Below are 23,878 nucleotides of genomic sequence, written 5' to 3' on the forward strand. Positions count from 1 at the left end.
GTTTAGGGAGAAAGAGGCTGTCTGGCTGCAGACAATCTTTTGTCTCAGACTTCTCTTTCCCAAGTGACCATGAAAAGTTGCAAAAAAGGAATTTGCTTTCTTCTGCCACTTAAAACCCAGCTCAGAAAAATCTCACCTTCACCCAAAAGAGTAACAAAACCCAAAATCATGTGTTCCATATTCTCAGATTGTCCGTCCTAGTGGGAGAGTGACTGCATTTATTACTGCTAATCACAAAAACAGACACCTCAAGTTAATGATTTTAGCACTTTTCTCTGTAAGGGAAGATGCAAGAATCTGGGCTCATTGAAATTATTCCTTAGATAAGCATCTTAACTCTATAGGGCCAGTATCCAAAGCACATAATGCTTCCTGTTTTTCTCTATCCTTGGCATGTGGGATCTTAGCTCCCCAACCAGGGATCGAACCCACAACCCCTGTGTTGGAAGTGCGGAGTCTTAACCACTGGACCGCCAGCGAAGTCCCTGTCTTTCTCTATCCTGTATTCTCCTCAGGGCGCACAGTCGAGGAGGGAGGGGCAGGGCTGCCGTGGCCGATGGCTTGATCCTTGTTTACTGGAATGACAGGCAACATTCCCTGCCCACAGTGGACACCCAGTTGGTGTCAGAGAATTGGCGTTATGATAGCAGCAGGCTCTTCTCAGCACCCGGAAAAGCTGGTTTCCAAGCTCCTGCTCCAATAGGAGTCCAGTCTCTCTTGGGAGGGCAGAATTGACAAGGTGCACCTTATACGGCACATTATCAATATCCCATTTTGATTCAGATACTGAGCTGACAATGTAAACAGATAAACACAATGAGGTCTCAGTTCTTGGTGGGTGATTAGCAGTGGAGAAAACATTGAGAGAATATACCAGGTATCTGTCCCATCTCTTCTCAGAGCACACAGACACTTTCAAAAGTGATCCAGCTTGATTTGGGTGGGATTGATTTACCCCAACTATTAAATCTGCACCTTTTCTGACCTGCAACGTTTTCAGGGCAGATATCCTGGCCCCTTTACATTTTGACAAGCTGTAGCAAGACCTGTACATAATAGGCTAGTACAGACATGTCTTGTACCAAACCGTTTTTTAGCGGGTGATGGGAAAAGGGCAATCCCCTGCCATTTATTTGTGTGCTGAGGAGACAGCCCTTTGTCTTGAGGAGGTTACCAATCTGCTTGTGATCTCCTTGGCTATAGCCAAGATACACGAGTGAAGACTGGCCCTTCCCATTAATGTGTGAATCTGTTCTTCCATTTCTTAAGAGAGTTCTGCATTTTATGGAGAATTGATAATACTGCAGTGGACTTTGGTGATTATATGCACTTTAATCATGGTGCTCTGGTTGTCGGCTACGGTTTAGAGGGAGGATAAAATTCCTAATCTGTATGGGATGGTCAAAAGGTATGGATGGAATCCCAGGGCTTTGCCCTTGGTGAACTTATGATCTCTAGTAACCAGCCTGCAGATGCTGGGTGCCTTAGGTGTGGGGCAGGGCTGCAGGAGAGCCTGGTCATCCAGTCTTCCTCCCAATGCTCCTTTGCCAGCTAAGCTGCCTTCTTATGCATGTTACCTAATCTGTAGACTTGTTTGCATTGGAGCACTGGTAGGCACTGACCATTCCTTATAAGACAAAACAGTATCAACTTTTGTTACTAATAGAAAATGCACCTGGGTTTATTTGATGGAACTGGGGAGGTGACAAAAATGTCATCAAATTCCCTCCATTATGCTGCAAGCAGAAGTGTTTGTGCCTGATCAAAACTCTGCTTTTGGTAGAGAAGGGAAACTATCTCATAGGAGAAAAGCAACCAGGACCAATCTCCAAGTCCAAGGGAGGCACAGACTTGTGCCTTCTCTTCCACTTGTGTCATGATTTGACTTAAGAATAGCAAGGGACCTTCCCACCACTGGCTTTATCTTTGTTTTTCCCAGCTGTGGCAAGAGGTCAGGAGACAGAGGCTATATGAAAATGGCAGAGGTTGGGTGAAACAGCTATGGTGTTACCAGGAGTTCATCCCATCCCTGGTGTAAAGAAGCAGTTACTTCCTCTCTCCTCTAGAGAAGTCAGATCAGGTGACCAGAACTATCTATCTGAGTGAGACCCAGAAGTTTCACAAGGTGATGCCTGACATCCAGAGGGCCATTTTCAGCATCCTCCCGCCTCAACTTCTGTCAGGCCAACTGACCATCTCTCTGAGCTGTGCTACTTGTTACTTTTTTAACTAAAATGAAAAGTCAAACGCAAATATTAATTCAGTGAGTCGAATTTTTATTATGCACCTGTGAATTTATGGGAACAGTGCCAAGGGGTCAGATGATCAGGGAGGACAGATGTTCTTCAGATGTGGGGTCTCTGAACATCCTTGGCAAGGTAGAAACATAGCTCACCTGTCTGCCCAGCTACCCAGGGTGGGGAGGGACTAAGTCGGTCAGTTCTCCTATCTTCTGGAGGAGCTTTCTCCACAGCAGGTAACCGCATTGGTTCTTCTGCATGGAAAGAACCTGGGATTTGAGTTGCATCACCCAGTAGGGTTTCTGAATCCAGGGGGAAGGTAACCTTCTGATTAGCCAAGTACCTTGGTCAGGTCTGCGTAAGTGAATGGGGGACTCCCTCACAATATTTGGTGGGTACTGAACAGATGCACAGCGTCCCCATAGGTTTCAATTCTGTCACATTCCCTTACTTTCTTATGATTTTCAGATAAAATACACTAAGTAGAGGAGTGTTCCTCTTGGGTTCATAACCTCCCCTCTTAATGGAATCCTTGGGCAAGAGTGCACAGGTGGGCAGGGTAAATGTACACGGAATCTGGGTTCTATTTGGAATTTTCCCCTCCCTTGGCCTTCAAGATTCATATTTTTCCCTTTTCCTGGCAGATCAATCCAAGAGGCAAACTATGTAGAAAACAAAGAGCCTCAATAGTTTATTTCTTGTTCAGGGTACGACCAAATTATTTTATTGCATTTACTGTTCCTGGGTATGTAGATGAATCTACACAGGCACAGTCATCATAACTATAAAACCTTGTAACTCTTTCACTGAGTTTGTGGCAGCAGGGTCTCTCAACGTGACAGTGAAGTGGCTGACAAGGAACAAACGGCCTTGCATTCATTTGCTCAGCCTTCCTACCTGCTAATGGGACCTGACATACAAATACAAAACGCATGCCTGGTGACTGGCTTTCTGATTTAGTCACTGGTACTCTATAGCCTCTGTGCTTTCTCATATTGAGCTGAGCCAACCTGGCCAGTCTGCCAGGAACAAGACCATGGTTTTCATTGCTTGCGGTTTCACTACCAGGGGTCACTCCCAGTCCAGAACCCCAGGCAATGAAATTTAAAGGCTATATGCAGAGGACATCCACCCTGGGAGCAGAAGCTTGGATCTGAATCCTGCTTCCAATAGAACTGAGAGCAAGCTAACTCAAGTTTGTATTGACTCACCTGTGAATCAGCAATGACAGCAGAACCTCAGGATTATCTGGTTTTATGGGTTAAATTGTGTCTCCCCGTCCCCCCCAAATTCATGTTGAAGTTCTAACCCCAGTACCTCAGAATGTGACCTTATTTGGAAATAGGGTCATTGCAGATACAATTAATTAAGATGGGAACATACTGGAAACACTAGGATAGGCCCTAATCCAATATGACTAGTGTCTTTATAAAAAGGGGAAATTTGGAGACAGACACATACACAGGAACACCATGTAAAGATGAAGGTCGAGATGGGGTGATGCTTCAACAAGACAAAGAATACCAACAGTTGTCAGTAACCATCAAAGCTAATGGAGAGGCATGGAGCAGATCCTTCCTTTACAAGAAACCAACCCTGCTGACACCCTGATCTTGGACTTCTGGCCTCCAGAACTGAGACGATGAATTTCTGTTGTTCTAAGCCATCCAGTTTTTGGTACTTTATTACAGCAGCCCTAATGAACTAATACAACTGGCACACTAAGTTAATATATACGTAGAGAATGACTTCACCAAAGGTTCTGTTGTTTCGCCTGCTCAGCTCACCCAGCCAAAGAACCTCTCATTCACCGGAGCTGAGCTCCCCTTTCCTAGACACGACCCACTGGGAAAGGAAACTTAAGTGCCTTTCAAATGATGATGACTTCACTTCTAACCCACAAGCATATACCAAGGACCTTCAGGGTACAAAGAAAGGACACTTCGGGGAGTGTGTGCCATGCCAACATACAATTTAAGATGTGGGCTTTGCCTTAAGTGAGCTCACAATCCCTAATAACCAGCCACCATCACAAATAAAAGGTTTCCATTTGGCAAGAAGCTATAAAGCCCCCCACCAAGGCTTCTGAGCCTGAAAGGGCCATCTCATAATTTTGAGGTGTTCTTGTGGACCAGATGGTGACCAGGACTCAGACTTCTGATGACATGACATGGTTTGGTGTGCTTGGCCCTACTGCCCTTGTGCCCACGGGACCCACCCCGCCTTCCTGCCTTCCTCCTAACCCATCACCTCATCTGCAGCTTCTTGCTGTCAGGTAAAAGTACAGTTACCTCCAGACCTCAGGATGGGGTGGGCATTCAGACAGCACAGGATGGGAGTATACTGAAAGTTGGTTGGTAAGGGACAGATGCCCCCCTACCAAGGGGTCACTGCGGTAGGGGGCGCCCCAGTCCCTCCACCGCTTGGGAAGCACTGGACAGGGTTCTCCTAGACCCGAAAACACTGGGCAGGTCAGAGCTGGTGGTGACACGCCCTCCCGGCTTCTGGCACAGCAGAGACAGAACAAATGCTCCACTGGCCACGATCTCATTTCTACCTGAGAGTAAAGGTCAGGAGGATGTGGTCTCTGTCCTGGGGAGGAGTCTGGAACCAGTCAGGACCGAGCATGAGCGGGAGGTGCTCTACCCAGGCTGGAGCTGCACCCAACAATGTGTGCGCCCTTGACTCAGTAGGAGTTCAGCGCCTGCTTGGACCGGCGCTTCATGTGCAGGCGCTGGTGGCGGAGAAGGTCAGAGTTCTGGGAAAAGCTTTTGACGCAGTACCGGCACTGAAAGGGCCGGGACTTGTCCACGTGAGTGCTACTGCGGTGCCGGGCCAGGTGGTCGGGACGCTGGAACACCTTCCCGCAGTCACAGCACTGGAAGCGCAGCTTGGCCTTGCCCTTCGCCAGTAGGGCGTCGGAATCCCCGCCCATCGTCCCCGATGCCTCCTGCTCTCTCTTCTTCAGTAGCTCGAGTCTGTCTGGCTGCAAGTGTATCCGCCTGTGGGAGAGCAGGTGGGAGTTGAGGCGGAAGCTCTTCCCACAGGCACCGCACCTAAAAGGTTTCTGGACCTCGTGGGTCTCCAGGTGCCCGTCTAGGTCCTCGCTGTCACTGAACAGCTCCCCGCACACCGAGCACTCGTGGGGCTTCTCCTGCTCCCTGCGACTCCGCAGGTGCCGGATGAAGTTGACCCTCCAGCGGAAGATTTTGCCACAGTTCGGGCACACATAGGACTTTTTGGAGGAGGTCTGCACCTCACCCCCTGACTCAGGGCCGCTCCGGTGGGAGGTAGGGAGGCTGTGCTGTTTCTCCGTGGGGCTCTGCAGCTCGTCTGTGCAGTAGGGGCCGAGCTGGGAGTCCTCGTCCCCAGAGCTGGATAGAACAATCTCGATGGTCACCTCCTCATCCAGGCTGTTGTCGGGAAATGGTGCGTCACCTCCAGCTACCAGAAAGCAACATGGGGGTCAGTGGTGCTGCCCAGGCCACACCCTAGCCCCTACGAACCCTACCCAGGAAGGTTCAGCGCGGGTCCAGAAATCCTCATTTTTGCAAGGGATCTTCCGGTTGCAGATACCTCTCGTATATCTAGTGGCAAGGAAACCCTTAGCCACACTGTGCCAACATATCCTGGGTACCTTTTTCTCCTCTCTCCCCCTTCCCTACCCTTTTCTCCTAAGCCCCCAGACCCAATCTTTTTTTTTTTTCTAGCCACTGAGACCCCTCCAAGCTCTAAGAGTTTGTATCTATCCGTGTTAACTCTTGACCATTTACACATCACTTAACCTTGACTTCCTTAACCAGGCGTGGGGAAAAATCTGTCAGGGTACATTAAAAGCCTTGAGAGAGAGGAAGACCCTATATTCTATAAACAGACTGCCAGGAAGTTGCCAGCTACCATACTCTGAGCACTTAAATGCCCCAGGGATTGTGCAAGACTTCTGATGTGCACAGTCCCATTTGCTCCTGGACATACCCAGTGATACCTTATTTGCCACATTATAAACATAGGCAAATTCCGGTGATGTGCCCAAGGGCTCAGGGCTGAAGTGGAGTTGAGCCCTGCTGTGATGTCAGGGCTGTTCAATGGTCCCAGACTGCCCAAGATCATCTCTGCCTCTCAGTGTCGTATCAGAGGCCCAGCAACAGCCACTAGTGGTGACGCGTAGAGATGTCCTGGACTTCATAAACTGACTAGAAGAAGCTCGTTCAATGGATCCCAAGCCTGTGATGTTGGAAAGCTGTACCGTGGGGAGGAAGTGGGTGGGCAGTGGGGAACCCGGTATGAAGTCCTGGCCTGCAACCCAGAGCCCACTGTGCAGCTCTCCTCAGGACTGTTTCCTCACTTTTGTGAAATGTGGGGCTCAGGTCTAAAACAGGGGTGGGGGGCAGTGGTGCCAGGCCCTTCAAGACATTAGTAGGAATATGGTTATTCTGGACTTAATTGCTGGAGAGAGGAGAGTTCTGGCAGCTTAGGAAAAGTAAGAGCAGGTGAAACCGGACAGAGCATAGCAGGAAGACCCAAAGCCACAGAGAGCAGGAGAGACAATGGGAGGGGCAGCGTCCATGGGGGTATCTGTCCATACATCACAAGACAAGTGTGAGGGGGACTGGGTAGAACGTGAGACTGGGGAGTGGGAAGGGAAGACTTGAAGATTTAGAAAATTTTCAGCCTACCTATACTGCAAAAAATGAGAAAGTATATTCTGGGTGTGGCAGGACAACCTTGGATCCAATCAACCTCTCAGAAGCCAGGAATGGAGATGAGATAATCCAGGAATGGTCTGTAGAGGACCCTCTTGTCTGACGGTCTGAACTACTGTAAATTGCATGCGAGGCCAACAGTGTTTCTAAGAATGTTGTATGAGCTGAAACACTGCCATCTTGGAATAAAAAGGAAGGAGGCAGGATGAACTGAAGGAAGGCTCTCAGACTTCTAGAACAAACTAATAGAGCTATCTGGCTGCAAACATGCATCAACCTTGAAGGAAAAGGAAGACCAGCCCCAAAGGCAGTTCAGAGGTTGACAGAACTGCCACTGCATCCACAGGCCCAGAGTGTGGACACAGCACTGAGCCAAAGATGAATCTCAAGCCCTAAAATCTAACGGAATTTGCCCTGCTAGGATTCAGACTTGCTTGGGAGCCATCAGCCTTTCTTCTTTTCAATCTCTCCCTTTTGGAATGAGAGTGTCTACTCTCTGCCTGTCTTACCATTGCATTTTGGAAGCACATAACTTGATGTCTGGATTCACAGGTTCACAGCTGGAAGTGAGTACACCTTGAATTTCACCCAAACCTGATTTAGATTAAATCTTGATGATGCTGGAATAGGTTAAGGAATGTTGGGATAGGGTGAATGTATTTTGCATATGAGAAGCATGAATCATGGGGGAACAGAGGGTGAAGTGTTATAGGCTGAACTGCATCATCCTCTTCCTCTTAAAAATACGTATGTTGAAGTCTTAACCCCTAGCACCTCAGAATGTGACTATATTTGGAGATAAGGTCTTTCAAGAGATAATTAAGTGGGGGCTTCCCTAGTGGCACAGTGGTTAAGAATCTGCCTGCCAACGCGGGGGACATGGGATCTAGCCCTGGTCCGGGAAGATCCCACATGCCGCGCGAGCAACTAAGCCCGTGCGTCACAACTACTGAGCTTGCGCTCTAGAGCCTGTGAGCCAAAACTACTGAGCTCGCGTGCTGCAACAAAGAGTAGCTCCCGCTCTCAGCAAATAGAGAAAACCCGCACGCAGCAGTGAAGACCCAATGCAGCCAAATATTAAATAAATGAATAAATAATTTTTTTTAAAAAAGAGGTAATTAAGTTAAAATGAAGTCAACAGGGCAGACCTAATCCAACAGGTATCCTTGTAAGAAGAGGAGGTTAGGACACAGACATGCAGAGAGATGAGCACGTGGAAACACAGGGAGAAGACAGCTGTCTACAAGCCAAGAAGAGAGGCCTCAGGAGAAACCTACTCTACTGAAACCTTGATCTCAATCTTCTAAGCTGCCAGAATGTTGAGAAAATCAATTTCTGTTGTTCGAGCCTCCCAGTCTGTGGTACTTTATTACAGCTGTCCTAGGAGACTAATACAGTGCATGTAGGATGACATCCCCTTAAATCAGATGAAATGACCAAAAATAGATGCATAGTTTCTAAAAAGGAGGAAATAAATCAACAGTAGTGTTGTGTGCCATTGACACAACAGTGTAAAGAATTCCTAGCAGATGAGATGAAACTCATAGATGTGTTGCCCAAAACACCACAGAGAAAGAGCGTTTCAACACCAGGGATGTCTCAGCTCAGCACTGATGGGTGCAAGGGGTGCGGGGGGTGGAGAGGAGGGGAGAGGGAGGCTGAAATGGCTGTTAGGATGATGGTAGAGAAAACAGGGAAGCTATTGGTGTAAGTGCTTTTACATGTATTAAATCATTTAATCCTCAACAATAATAACTCCACAAGGTAGCTATGACTATTATCTCTGTCTTACAGGAGAAAAATTTAAAACCGAGAGATAAAGTAGACCAAGGCTCAGGGGAATTGAGCTCCACTGGGGGTAGGGGGGGGTGGGTGCTGCATGCCAAAGCCTCTGGCTATGATGTTCCATGGCCAGGGAACAACCAGGATGCTGTGTGTTTTCAGGGGGAAAAAGCCCATGACCAGGTGGATGGCTAACTCCTCAAGAAGGGCAATCTGTGGCCTGGGAATGAATCATTCCCTGTCAGCTGGGGGTGCTAAGGAGAGAAGCAGGGAGGACAGGAAGCTAGATTTTAAAAAATAAACAAATAAAGGCATTATAACTAATATATTCTTATAATGTTAGGATGGGGAGGCTTTCTTCAGCAAGACACAAAATCAAAAAAGAGATGAAGGGCTTCCCTGGTGGCGCAGTGGTTAAGAATCTGCCTGCCAATACAGGGGACACGGGTTCGAGCCCTGGTCTGGGAAGATCCCACATGCCGCAGAGCAGCTGGGCCTGTGAGCCACAATTACTGAACCTGCGCGTCTGGAGCCTGTGCTCCGCAACAAGAGAGGCCGCGATAGTGAGAGTCCCGCGCACCGCGATGAAGAGTGGTCCCCGCTTGCCGCAGCTAGAGAAAGCCCTCGCACAGAAACGAAGACCCAACACAGCCATAAATAAATAAATAAACAAATACTTAAAAAAAAAAAGAGAGATGAATAACTGCATTTACATATTAAAAACGCTTTTAGAAAACCATTTATGTCCTAAAAGACACATAAACAAAGTTAAAAAACAGGAGGAATTATGTACAAATACTAAGAGGCAACAGATTGAGACCCACAATTTTGAGTTTCTACTAATTCGTGGAAAAGGCAGGCGAATGTGGAATTAAGAGCACGGGTCTGGAGCCCTGTAACGTGGGTTCAGATCCTCAGTCTGATACAGCCTGTGAGTGCCAGATGCTGCCTGGGCAAGAAACTTCAGCTTGGGGGTCCCAGCTGCAGAATGGAGACATCATAGTACCTGTTATGGGCCAAGAGTTTGTGTCCCCACCCCAGAATTTGTATGTCGAAGCACTAACTCCCAATGTGATGGTATGGGAGGTGGGGTCTTTGGGAGGTAATTAGGTTTATATGAGATCTTGAAGGCGGGACCTTTGTGATGGGATTAGTACCTTTATAAGGAGAGGAAGAGACAAGAGCTCTGTCTCCATGAGCATGCACCAAGGAAAGGTCATACAAGCACATAGGGAGAAGGCAGTCAACTACAACCCAGGAAGAGAGCCCTCACCATACAATGAATCTGCTGTTGACTTGATCTCAGACTTCTCAATTTCCAGGACTGTGAGAAATAAACTTCTATTGTTTAATAGAAAATACCTCTATGGTATTTTGCTATAGTAGCCTGTGCTGGCTGAGACGGTATCTATCTCAGAAGGTGAAGTAAGGATATAATGCACAAATCATGTAAAGACCTTACACTGGTGCAGTGCTTTGGACATAAAGACATAGAGCTTACCAAATGTGAAGGGAAAAGGGGCAAAAAAGAAAAAAAGGACTAAAGAATATTAACTAGGCAATTCACAGAGAAAACACAATAATCAAGAAAAGATATTCTGGGCTTCCTGGTGGCGCAGTGGTTAAGAATCCACCTGCCAATGCAGGGGACATGGGTTCGAGCCCTCCGGGAAGATCCCACATGCCACGGAGCAACTAAGCCGGTGAGCCACAACTACTGAGCCCGTGTGCCACAACTACTGAAGCCCGTGCGCCTAGAGCCCGTGCTCTGCAACAAGAGAAGCCACTGCAGTGAGAAGCCCGCACACCAAAATGAAGAGTAGCCCCCGCTCGCCTCAACTAGAGAAAGCCCGCGCACAGCAACGAAGACCCAACGCAGTCCCCCCCTCCAAAAAAAAGAATAAATAAAATAAATAAATTAAAAAAAATATATTCCATCGCAGTGGCAGCATTATAATGTGCTGGTTGGACTGACACAAATGGAACCGGTTGGGAGGATCCCTCATGAGCGTGGATGGGGGGATGTGTACCCTTCACCTGCTGTCAGAAGTGTGGGAAAGGCTACCAAAATAAAAACGGTGCCTATTCTTTGCAATCTATCATCTCTCACTGATCTCAGATAGCAACCCTTAGCTTCTTGCCATTTCAAAGTATATTCTGTGTCAGAGCCCAGCAAAGGGAGAGTGGAGCTAAAAAACTCCCCTGGGGATTAATGACTATCCACATTCTATAAGGGGGCTACCAGGGCTGAGACATGCTGTGGGCAGGAAGAAGCTGGAGAGGATGCAAAATGTATCTCGAGCATCAAGCTTTTCATCAGGCAGCACTGAGAATGGGCTACACATGAATAATCATCCTCAGCATACAGAAGCAAGCTCCTTAGAAAACCAGGGGTGAGCACCCAAGCTTGTGGGGAGGGAGTACTGTCCATCTAGATCTACTGTAGATTTACATAAACATAAAATCCCTTTTGTCTACATGGGATAGGGGGTGAACACAAATGGTCGTGAACCCTGCATGGTGGTAGGTGGAAATACCAAAATATCATGCAAATCTTGCCTCCAAAAGGCATCACAGATTGTGCATGAGTCAGTCTTCATAGCTGCAAAAAGTCCTCCATGACACAGTGGGTTTAAGTAAGGACCGGAGACGTGGGTGTGATATTTGGAAGAATGGCTGAACACTGAGGACATTAAATATGGTGGGATTTTAGTCTTCGCCTCTGGAGGTGGCAACTTTTACCAGCATTACTCGGAGTCTAAATGCTGCTGAGAGCAGTTGGAGCACATTCTCCAGAGGTCCCCCTTTCAGCATTCTGCAAACCTGTTCTTTAATTCCAACACTTTGTCCAGGGAGTCTGGTCTTCCTTGCTCAGGGAAGAAATACACAAACTAGGTGGTCAACAGCACTACATCAGCACCCTGACTCAACCCACAAGAGAAAGGAAAGGAGGGGAGGGTCTCAGGTTGCGAGTGAGCTGGAAGAGAACCTAGCAAAACAAAACTAGGGCAGGCAGTTGGCAAGGAACCGTCAGCAGGAATTTCAGAAAGTTCAGCTCCTGAACCTACCACCAGCACAAATGTATACACATACACAACACGCATGCACGCATACATTCACACACAGATATTTATATACACATGCACACACCACACACATACCACGTACATAAATACCACACACTCACACGTGTATGCTCACACACATGCAGACATGCTCACATGCATACCACACAATGCCACATACCATACACACCACACATGTACACTCACACACGCAACACACCAGACACACTATACATACATCACACATGCCATCACCACATGCCATATCACAGCCCCACGCTACCTGCACACACAGCTCACATACACACCACACACCATGTACACACATATATGCACACTCAAGCCACACATCACACATCCAGGGGCACACTCCTCCACACCCTCAGGCATTCCTTTACCTGGGCAGGTGCTTTGAGGGAGCACTGTCTGCTGGCAGATTTGGAACTCTGGCACCTGCGGCTCATCCCATTTTCTTCTTTCTTCTGTCTGGAATGGCTGGAGACTTGGAAAGTCTTTCCAGAGAAGAAAATGAAAACATTGATTTTCCCTGCAGCTGCAGCACCACCTGGGGGGGGTGCATCTTAACAGATGCCAGGCTGTGATCCAAGAGTAGGCCTAGGCTTCCTCTCAGGGCAGCCACTCAGTAAATGTCTGTTGAGCAAATGAATCTGCAGGCAAAATGGGCCAACACCACGAACGTGGGTTTTGAAGCTAGATAGAAGGAATGTGGATCCTGGTTCTGCCCCTTCCACTTGACTGTGGACAAGTAACTGCCATCCCTGCTGTCATTTCCATTTTCTGTGGTGGGATTTCCAGTACTCCACGCAGACGCTGCATAAATGCAGCCTGGACAGGGCCTGCTGGGGTAGAGATGGGATGGGAAGCTAGCCACACCAGAGGCCCTGGATGCTTGTTCCAGGTGGGGATAATGAGTGAAATACAGATCTGCTCTGTGCCAGCTTTAGGTCCCAAAGGGGAAGGGGTCAAGGGCCTGCTGACGACACCGTACAGAACTTTTTCCCCTGAAGGAGCAGACACCTTGAGGCATTACAGCACAGTGGTTACAAACACAAGCTCTGGTGACACAGAAGGCTGGGGGTGGGGAGGGGGCTGGGAAATGCTGCTGCTGAACTGTGTCATGTCAACCAAGCCCCAGCACCACCCCCTGCCTCACTCCCCTCACACTACCTGCAGTATGTGGCTGGAAGGAGCAGACAGGTGAAGCGGCCAGAGGCACTGTGCCCAGTGCCCGGCCAAGAGGTGGCACACCCTCCTCCTCCCCTACCTGACCTCTGGAGAGCATCTGACCTCACTGGTAGAGGGGCCACTGGGTTGTCAGCACAAGCCAGGTGTCACTTATAGCAGAGGAGAAAGATATTCCTATTACATCCTAGTTCCTGGTTGATGAAGTGCAATCCCCACACCTGGCAAAATTAAAATCCCCATATTCTTTCTGTAAGGAATGAGGGATGAGGCAAGACTTGTCCTACCAAGACATGGTCCAGTGGTGACAGAGGGCTGCAGAAAATTGGCAGAGGGAGCAGGTCTGCCTCTGGCTGGCAGCGGCCTTCCATCCCGCTCTATTCACCGAGTTCTGGTATCATTACTCACCTGAGTAGGAGACCTGGGACACATCCTTCCCCTGGAGGTCCTGCAACTCTGGAACACGGGGCTCATTCTCCTCTCCTTGGGAGAGATCCAGCTGGGCAGCTGGGTCATCTATTCACAGAAAAGGGAAGGATACACATTCATCAGTGATCTCTTCCCATAGGAAACCAGGGTGGGAGGAGACAGAAGTTGCCTGTCCCAGGCAACTCTGGGACAGGTAGAGAAGAGAGAAGTTGGAGGGACACACGACGGGCCATGACACCAACAGGGGCCACACAGGGCCACAGAGAAGTGGAAAGACCAGAGCAAGCAGGGAGAGGGCGGGGGAGGGAGGACACTAAAGGGGAAGCTGTGGGCCTGGGGCAACTCTTTCAGGCCTATCAGTTAGAAAAACAGCAATGAAGAGATCCGTAGGACAAGAAAGATAGAAGAAAAGCAAATGCAAGGGACACAAGTTATATTTGGTTTTGTATGCAAAACAGCCAGCTAACAAGCCTAACTTACATGTCACAGCAGCAGGCAATGGTCAATCTGCAAAGTGGCCTTGGGGCCACTGTGTACACGTGACCTCCCATCAGGGTTTAGGGGTGAACAGTGAGGTCAGATATGGGACCCCTAGATCCCTGGTCTCAGGAGAGAGGAGAGTTAAGTCTTACTTGGAGGCAGTGAGACTCCGCAGTCCTCCCCAATGATGAACTCTCCGTAGAAGCCAGTCTGGGCAGGGTCTAGAAGGGACCAGTCCTCTTCTGAGAAGCAGAAGATCATATCCTTGAAAGAAGAAACCCGGTTCTGAAACCACAGGAGAACAGGGACACCTGAATCCAGGGACAAGCTAGGGGAGGGATGCTACAAACAAGTGGGAAGGGAGATGGGGTTGAGGCAGAGCCCCCAGCAACACGTGCAGGTGCGAGAAAGAAAAAGCAGACAGGCTGCTCCGGAGCTCACACTGATTCCCTAGTTCTAGCCTGAGATCCACCTTGGATGCATCTGGTTTGGCAGAATCCAAACAGTGGATGCCTCACAGGGTGGCCAAGGATGTACAGAACAGGCCTTGCTACACAGTGCTGGGGAGGCTGCAACCCACAACTCCCAGGCAGGCAAATGTCCACCAGATTCCCCACGTGTTCACCCTTTGATGCAGAGATTCCATCTCTATAGTGTATTTTGCACATGTGCAGCATGAGGTCTGTATGAGCTCCTTCGCTGCAGCACTGATGATAATAGATAATAGTTAAAGCTGAAAACAAGGTCTATGCTCATCAACAAAGAACTGTTTAAGTAAGCTACAGGACATCCTACAAGGCCTGATCACACCCCCGTTAGAAAGAATAAGGGCTTCTCTGTACCGCGTAGGAAGCCCTCCAAGGTGTACTGTTACATGAAAAAGGCACCCGCGCAGAGGTTGTCTAGATTGTCCCTGTGTGCCCAGCACCTAAAAGTCTTGACCGTCGCTGCTTCTGCAAAAAGTGCTAGGACCCCCAGGGTTATGTGCAGGAGGGAGACTTTTCTTACACTTTGTGTTATAAACCATGAGAATGTGTCAAAAATTAATTTTAATTTCTGAAAGGATGGCATATCCACATAATACCGGGAGTCCATAAAAATAAAGAAGTCATTTACAAAATGGAAATGTAATTCTTAGCCAGTTAGAGCATGAAGCTAGGTTCTCAAATTTCCTCTAAATACTAATATGACAATTGACAGTAAATGTAAATGTCATTGAAAAATTATTTGTTTTGTTCTTAATAATCTGGAACCTTGATCATTTGATAGACTATTTGGGAGAAGTAAAATGTGAAAGATGAACAACTACTGGTCTAGTTGACATTTCTGTTTGTACCTTCTAATCCCAGAAGAACAGAAATACATACATGTATTATTTCTGCTAAGCATGTCATTATATATTGGCTTAACAAGCACATGTTTTCTGCAAAGTGCTTCAATCACAAAGCATTTAAAATAAAATTCCATTTGGGGTTTTTTTTTTTTTTTTAAAAAAGCCCTTTATACAGTTAATTGAAAAGGACTTCAAAATAAAATTTGGGGGTAAAAATGCAACCCACAGTACTTCTGTATAATATACTAACATCAGTTTTTTTTTTTTAAAAAAAAAAGAAAAAGAATTCACAATATTTTAAACACATGTCCTTGCATCTAAATCTCTGGAATATTACCAGTTACTGCCATACGGTTGCCCGGGGGCCAGGTGCCAGGTGCGGGGGTTGGCGGGTAGACGGATGGGCGGGGACCTGGGTAAGGAGAATTTTCAATGCATCTCCTCTGGTACCTCTGGACCCTTCCTCCCCCACATATGCACTTTTTAATTTTTAAAATTAAACCTAGAGTAATACAATGAACATGAAGGATACACCACTGTTCAACTAGAGTCAATAAATGAACGTTTGGCCCCTTTGTCACATTTCCCCCTCTCACATATATGGTGATTGGGTATGTTCACTTGTTCTCCTGGATCCCTGGGGAGTTGCAGGTACCACAGGTCGTTACCCCAACATGTGACAGAGTGTATCTCCTAAGAAAGATGTTACTCTCCTGCATCAGCACAATTCTTTTAGCACAGTGGCTCTCAACCAAGCGGATTGATTCTGCACCCAGAGGATATCGGGCAATGTCTGGAGGCATTTTTGTCAGCACTGAGGGGTGGGCACTACTGGCATCGAGCGGGTGGAGGCCAAGGATGCTGCTCAACACACCCTTTGGCCCAACTCGACAAAGAACTATCCAGCCACAATGTCAACAGAGCCATGGTCAAGAAGCTGCTCTACAAGGCAAAGAATATACTAGTCAATTTTCACTGCAAAGGAAAGGAGCTGTTACAGTGGAGGACTACTGGACTGAATGTCAATATTATGACATAGTCTGAGTGTGTTTCGTGTTTGGTAATTGCAATCATTGTTGCTTTTGTTGTGGTCATCCATTTACAATGCTTGGTGTCAGTTTATTTATCGCTTGTAAAAATAAAATACAGTGTGTGTGTGTAAAAATAAAAAAAAAATAATAGTACTGCTAACTGATAATAATAGTAATAGATGGTATTATTGTGAGGGCTAAGAGATAATGTATGTTGAATGCCCAACACAATACCTGGCACAGAACAGATTTCAATAAATGTTTCTTAAATTAATAAATAAATGAATATATGAAAAAAAATAAAATAAAATAAACTGCACAACAGAGAAATTTAATACTGGTTCAGTAATATCACCTAGTGCCTTCTGAATTATGAAATAGCATTACCCTTTCAAGGAAAAATATTTTGAAGAGTTTCACGGGTGACTGTGACAAGAGGTCAAGATTGGGAATTGCTGGGTTAAAGCTTTCTAATGGGCCCCTAGAAATCTTGCTAAACATACACTGCCTTAAAATGTCAGTCATCTGGGATATAAATAAAATTCAACAGTCTTATGTTTATGTTACCACAGGCATATGTTTACAATTACTTATTTATACTTTTTTTTGCCCAAGTCTATTCGATCAGGAAAGATTAAAAGTGTGATACTCCCCTGGGTACTTAGGGATGTAGGAAAACAGGCCTTTATACACTGTTGGAAATAACTGCACATTTCTGAACAATATTTGGGAGAATGTAGCAGAAGTATACACTGTGATCCAGTAATTCTATTTCTAGGAAATGTTCCTAAGGAAATCATTAGAGATGTATGCAAAAATGTGTGTAAAGAACGTAGAACACAATGTTTTGCAGAATCATATGTGAGGTTTCTTTTCGTCTTTATGCTTTTCTCTAGTGTCTGAAGACCTACCTAGGCATGTATCATTTATATTTTAACATGATTAAAAACTGGGGAATTCCCTGGTGGTCCAGTGGTTAGGACCTCAGCGCTTTCACTGCGGTGGCCCAGAGTCAATCCCTGGTCGGGGAACTAAGATCCTGCAACCTGAGTGGTACGGCCAAAAAAACAACAAAAAAAACCTGAACTAAAATACCCATGTACCCACTACTAAGATGTATAAACTATTAATAGGTAACAGTCTTTGCTTCAGGTTTTCTTTGGAAGGGTGTGGTGGGATTATGGTCTCCTCTGAGCTTCTCCTGATCCCAGCTCCACCCCTAGACCTTCCTAGAGGGAAGCTGCACTCTGGATTTGGTGTTTAATATTCTATGCATGGCTTTTAAACTCCCACTACATCTGAATATAGCCTGAAATGACAGCACTGTTTTGTAAGTATTTAAATGTTAAACTTGCCTTATATGCACCATTCTAGTTAAGATTTATTCACGTTGATAAACGTAGGTCTAGTTCATTGACTTTAATGTATACAATTTCATAGAATTATTCTTCTGTCATAATGTTTAGGTCTTTCCCAGCTCAGTGAACTCTCTCTGTCACCCCATCCATGTGTAAGAGTGTCTCCAGAGTAGATGTATAGAGGGAACATTGGGAACATGCATCTTGACCGACATTAAGTATTTCCACATCTTTCTTCAAGTGGAGTACCTAAAGTACACTCCCACTGGCAATCCATTGGCACATCTATTTCCAAACACTTTTGCCAACAACACTGGGTACTGTCAAATATCTAAGGTTCTAGCAACACTGTGGGTATGAAGCAATCACAGCAGTGTAACTCCCTTTACCTTGATGAACATCTCTTCATGAATTTATTGGCCAGTTGGGTTTTGTCTTCTTTAAGATGCTCACTTATTTTCTTTGCCTATTTTTCTATTTTCTAATGAGTTGCTCTCCCTATTTTTTTTTAAACCAGCTTGTTATCAACTGTGGATATACTTCACTATCATAAAAGAAAAGATAACACTATATCAATTTAAAAAAAATCTAAGTGTTTCAATCACTTTATGGTGATATGAGTAATTAGTAATATTAATGACATATAAAGAACTGTAAGAAAATGTTTAACAAATTAGTAAGGTGACCATTTTAGAAGAGAGCTTCAAAATCAGAAATGCGGCTTTGGAACAAAAACAGGCCAACACAGAAGAGAAGAAAAAGTCCAGAAACAAAATTTGGTATACCTAAAACTTTAATCTACAGGAAAAAACACAACCCTAATCAATGGGGAAAAAGAAAGATGACTTTCATCTGACATGCCTGATATAGTTGGCTAATTACTTAGAAATAAAACTAGATTCTGATCCTTGATCATAAAGAACATAAAAATAAAAAATTTGAAGCCTCCCCACCCCCGCAAAGGCTTTCAGGCACTAAAAATAGAGAGGCCATATGAAGAAGTAATTGGCAGATACTCCACATAAAAATTATAAATATCCATAGTAATGAAAAAGCGTGAATGAAGTTAAAAGACAAATGACAAACTGGGAATAAAGGCACACCATTTATGAAAGGCACAGAGCACTTAAAATATATGGAGCCCTTACAACACAATTGGAAAAGCTTTCCATCCCAATAAAAAAAGGTGAGGGAACCAAGAAAGTAAATATTTTAAAACATATGAAAAAAAGTTCACCTTTACTAATACATGAAAAAAATGTATATAAAATACTATTATCAATCTTCACTTTGGGGACTTCCCTGGTGGTGCAGTGGTTGAGAATCCACCTGCCAATGCAGGGGACACGGGTTCGATCCCTGGTCAGGGAAGATCCCACGTGCCGCGGAGCAACTAAGCCCGCGCACCTAGAGCCCGTGCTCCGCAACAGGAGAAGCCACAACTCGCTGTAACTAGAGAAAGCCCATGCACAGCAACGAAGACCCAACGCAGCCAAAAAAAAAAAAAAAAAAAAAAAAGAACCAAAGGGACTTTCCTGGCGGTCCAGTGGTTAAGACCCCGTGCTTCCACTGCAGGGGCTTGGGTTTGATCCCTGGTTGCAGAACAGAGATCCCACATGCTACGCTGCACAACCGAAAAAACAAAAAAGAACCAAAGACCTAAATGTAAAACCTAGAACTATAAAACACACAGTAGGAAAATCTTTGTGGCCTTGGGGTAGACAAAGATTTGTTAGACAGGACACAAAAAGCATTAAATGATAAAAGAAAAAATTGATAAATTCAATCTCATTAAAATTGAAGATATCCAATCTTCAAAAGACATCATTAAAACAATGAAAAGGCAAGCTGTAGACTGCTAGAAAATATTCCTAATACATATATCTGACAAAGGACTTTATCCAGAATATATATGTTTTAAAAAGTTCTTAAAACACAATAAGATAAGCAACCCAAAAAGCAGGGACAATGTTGGACACCTCACAAAAGATGTCGAAATGATCCACAAGCACATGAAGACACCCAACTTCATTAGTCAACAGAGAAATGCAAATCAAAACCATATTGAGATATCCACCTCAATAGCCAAAATATGTTTTTTAAAATAACAATGCCAGGATATGGTGAAGATGTGTAAAAACTGAAACTTTCATTCATTGCAGGTAGGAGTCTAAGTGGTTAAATCATTATAGAAAACAGCCAATTCTCCTATAATTAATTATATACACTTCCCCATGACAATTTCACTCCTAGGTAATTGCCCAAGAGAAAGGAAAACATACATCCACAAAAAGACTTGTATATGAATGCTCATACAAGCTTCATTCATAACAGCCAAAAGTGGAAGTGACCCAAATATTCACCAACAGGTCAATGGATAAACCAACTGTGTGTGTGTGTGTGTGTGTGTTTTGGCCGCACTGCGTGACTTACGGGATTTTAATTCCCTGACCAGGGATTGAAGCCAGCCCTCGGCAGTGAGAGCATGGAGCCCTAACCACTGGACCACCAGGCAACTGCCCTGCATAAACCAACTGTGACGTAGTTATACAATGGAATATTACTCAGCAATAAAAAGGGACAAACTACTGATACTGGGCTGAGTAAGAGCAGCCTGACACCAAGGACCACATACTATACGATCCCACTTATGTAAAATTTTAAAACAAGAACAAACCTATTGTGACAAAAAGGAGATCAGTGCTGACCTGGGCAGGAGAGCACAGCTTTATTGCAAAAGGGCACAAGGGAACTTCTGGGGTGATGGAGATGTTTTGTGTCTTGACTGGATAATGGTTACATGTGTAGACACTTGTCAAAAACTCTCTAAACTTTGCACTTAAAATAGGTATATGCAAATTATAGCTCAAAAAACAGATTAAAAAAAGTAAAAATATAGACACCATTTTCGGTCATCATTATGGTGAAGATTAAAAAAACAATGTTAATATAAAAAATAAACAAATATGGAACAATTATACATAACTTATATATGTATATATGTCATATTAAAATACCACCTGAGAGGGACTTCCCTAGTAGCGCAGTGGTTAAGAATCCGCCTACCAATGCAGGGGACACGGATTCGAGCCCTGGTCCGGGAAGATCCCACATGCCACGGAGCAACTAAGCCCATGCGCCACAACTACTCAGCCCGTGAGCCACAACTACTGAGCCCATGTGCCACAACTACTGAAGCCCGTGTGCCTAGAGCCCATGCTCCTCAACAAGAGAAGCCACTGCAATGAGAAGCCCGCGTACCGCAACGAAGAGTAGCCCCCGCTCGCTGCAACTAGAGAATGCTCTCGTGCAGCAATGAAGACCCAATGCAGCCAAAAATAAATAAATAAATTTATTTTTTTAAGAAAACAAAAAAAACCCCACCTGAGACCCTTACCCCAGAGATCAGAGCTGACATGACCCATATGGGGAACACCATTTCAGTGCCCTCGACACGCCACATGGGGAAAGACAACCCAGCCTGGCACTCCCACCAAAACGTTTAACCTGAATCTCATCGTGAGTTAGAACCTATCTGAGCAGAGTCTGCCACTACAACTAGTTTTCACTCTTCAGAACTACTGATGCTGTGACAAACATTGAAATTCCAAGGAGAAAATGTTGGACATAGGACAACTAATAATTGGGAAGCATGATGCTCTATGATTATTATTTTAATGTTGAATTTCCAGAATGTAGTAACTGTATTATGGTTATGTAAGCAACTGCCCTTGCTTTTAGGAAATATGCCCCCTCGGCATGAACAAAGAGATAAAAGGGGAAGAATGTCTGCATATAACTCCCTAAAGATTCAGGAAAAAAAAAATGGGGGGGGGGCGTTGGGGCTGAGACCGAGGCAGAATAAGAGAGAGGGAGGAGGGAGAGGGAGAGAGATAGTGACAGAGAATGGGGGAATTAAAGTGAAGAGTATTTGCAAGTCTTTTCTATTCTGGCAGTCTTCCCCAAGCTTGATATTAATGCCAAAGCAAAAGTTAAAAATAAAAATAAATATAATATGTTAAAAATTTCTAAAGATGAATCCGTTTGGAACTGGGCTTTTCAAATTTGGATGAACATATCAATCACTCAAGCATCCTGGTAAAAATGCACATTATGCCCCTGCAGGTCTGGGGTGGAGCCTGAGAGCCTACAGTTATCAGCCCTTAAGTGGCTTTACTGCTAGCCAGAGGCCAGTATGGGGGAAGCCTGTCCAAGACAAGTTCCACAGAGTGGAAGACAAGCCTCAGAAAGCCACAGGCTCTCCTCACAAGGGCGTGCAGCAAAGAACTTGATGTTGGTCTTGAAGCGGGTAAGAATACACCACCCCAAAATATGCCACTTTGGCCCAAGGACTGTTTTGAGCTGTAGGCAATGGAGAAACAGAAAGACTGCAGAAGAAATACCCTCCCCCTACTTGCCTAAAGGCAGGGCGTAAATTTTCCTTTGTGAAGGACTCTTCCCCTCCTACCGGGGAGGGCAATGTGACTCTTAATAACCAGACAGAACCCTAGACTCTTCATCAGCCCAGAGACAGCATAACAAATTTAACTAAATAACCTTTATCTTCCATTAGTTTCCACATATAACTACCTTCCCACAATTCACCAGCCCTTGAAGCTCAAAATCCTCTTTGTCTTGTCGTTTCTCCATAAACGTATTGCCTGTAGTTAAAATGGTATAATTCTCTGGGTCTGACTGCCTTCTAGTTTTCATTTCTGTGAGGCATCCCATAGCCATATACTATAAATATTTTTCACCTGTTAATCTGTCTTTTATCAGTTCAATTTGCAGTTCCCCAGCCACTGAACCTTAGAGAGTAGAAGAAAAAGTTTTTTTTCCTCCCTGACAAGTCTCTTAATGAGAAAAAGATGGTAACTGTCACTATTGGTGAAATATGAAAGAAGTCAGTGCTCTAAGACAGCACTGCAGAGGTGTCTGGTTCTGAAGATTCTGAAGAAAAAACTGGCAGTTACGTATTTTTCAAAATAGATATGGATGTTTTTCCCCTGTAAGCCTTGGATAGGTGTCTGTGAATCTACCCCAAACTGCAATAGGAACAAAAGACGGTGGGCACAGATGCTCATGGCATCATGTAAGCAAACCCAAGTCCCAGGGCCCGGTAAATGGATCAATGATACTCCAATCACTGACAATCTGACACAGCCACTTAGCAGGATACCCAGGGAGCTTTTATATCATATGGAGAAATGCTTACATACACACGGGAGACAAAGCATAAAAACAGGACTCAATACAGCATGATCCCAGAAAGGCACAAATAAAACAGCAGAGAAAAGAAGGAAGTTCATCACAACACTCAGAGATCTTCTCAGATAACTGGAAACATGTACTATCCTTTCACTTTCTAAATCTTGCCAATTTTTATAACAAGAATGGGTGGGGGAAATAAATATGTCCATTTAAAATTAAATTTTCAGAGGAGACTTCTGCTGCCTTCTCGAAGATGGAGCAGACATACGTTCCTTTAATTCCCCCCACTAAGTATGACTAAAACCCCAGGAAATTATATATTAAAAAAACACAGCAAACTCTCTCTGAAAGGTGGAGAGAGGAAGGCACACCAGCTAGGGACCTCAGACAACACAGTGAGGAACAACAGAGAGTGGTGAGTACCCTGGTTTTTCTTTCTGCCTCATATAGCAAAACTTGAAGCTGAAGGAGCAAGTGACCCCAAAATACCAACAGACACAGATAAAAATACAACCCTAACAAAAGCCTGTTCTCTCAGCCACAGGACCAGGAAAGTAGCTAGACAGACAATAACCGCTCTAGTCCAGCCAAGCACCACAGCAAAACATGGCCCCCAACCTCGCTCATGCTAGCAGAGAATGAGTGGGAGCCTAGACTTCCACCCTCACCAGGCTGCAATGAAGTGCCCCAACACCTCCACTGGTGGTCTCAGAGAAGGCCAAGGCCAAGCAGAGAGCTGGGACTTCCATCCCTGCTGACTAATAACAGTCCTTCCCCCACACCACCCCAACACACACTGTATCAGTGGAGACCACATGGGGAGCTGGAACTCCCAACCCCCCTCAGAAGCCCAAGACATTTTCAAATGAATCAAAAAAAGGTACATTTGTGGACTTCCCTGATGGCACAGTGGTTAGGAATCCACCTGCCAATGCAGGGGACACGGGTTTGATCCCTGGTCCGGGAAGATCCCACATGCCGCGGAGCAACTAAGCCCGTGCGCCACAGCTACTGAGCCTGTGCTCTGGGGCCCGCGTGCCACA

The 23,878-nt window shown here is 45.3% G+C and overlaps 1 protein-coding gene across 1 annotated transcript; it reads right to left on the minus strand.

Moving 5' to 3' along the window:
• Positions 1–2,259: 2,259 nt before the first annotated feature.
• On the minus strand, positions 2,260–23,632 carry ZNF496 (zinc finger protein 496). The gene is made up of 4 exons (XM_082409484.1): positions 14,055–23,632; positions 13,402–13,509; positions 12,189–12,302; positions 2,260–5,684 (listed from the first exon to the last, which is right to left on the minus strand). The coding sequence occupies exons 1-4, from the start codon at positions 14,161–14,163 to the stop codon at positions 4,927–4,929; spliced, it is 1,089 nt and encodes a 362-aa protein (XP_082265610.1). The 5' UTR covers positions 14,164–23,632; the 3' UTR covers positions 2,260–4,926.
• Between the last annotated feature and the right edge of the window lie 246 nt (positions 23,633–23,878).

The sequence above is a fragment of the Balaenoptera borealis genome (assembly GCF_965194805.1).
Source record: "Balaenoptera borealis genome assembly, contig: HAP1_SCAFFOLD_2699, whole genome shotgun sequence".
Lineage (NCBI taxonomy): Eukaryota > Metazoa > Chordata > Mammalia > Artiodactyla > Balaenopteridae > Balaenoptera > Balaenoptera borealis.

Excerpts from the sequence above, each read along its gene's own strand:
- ZNF496 (XM_082409484.1), bottom strand. The coding sequence starts at position 14,163 with ATGATCTTCTGCTTCTCAGAAGAGGACTGGTCCCTTCTAGACCCTGCC. Across the intron at positions 13,510-14,054 it reads CGGAGTCTCACTGCCTCCAA|ATGACCCAGCTGCCCAGCTG; the intron begins GTAAGACTTAAC and ends TTCTGTGAATAG. Across the intron at positions 12,303-13,401 it reads GTCCCAGGTCTCCTACTCAG|ACTTTCCAAGTCTCCAGCCA; the intron begins GTGAGTAATGAT and ends TTCTCTGGAAAG.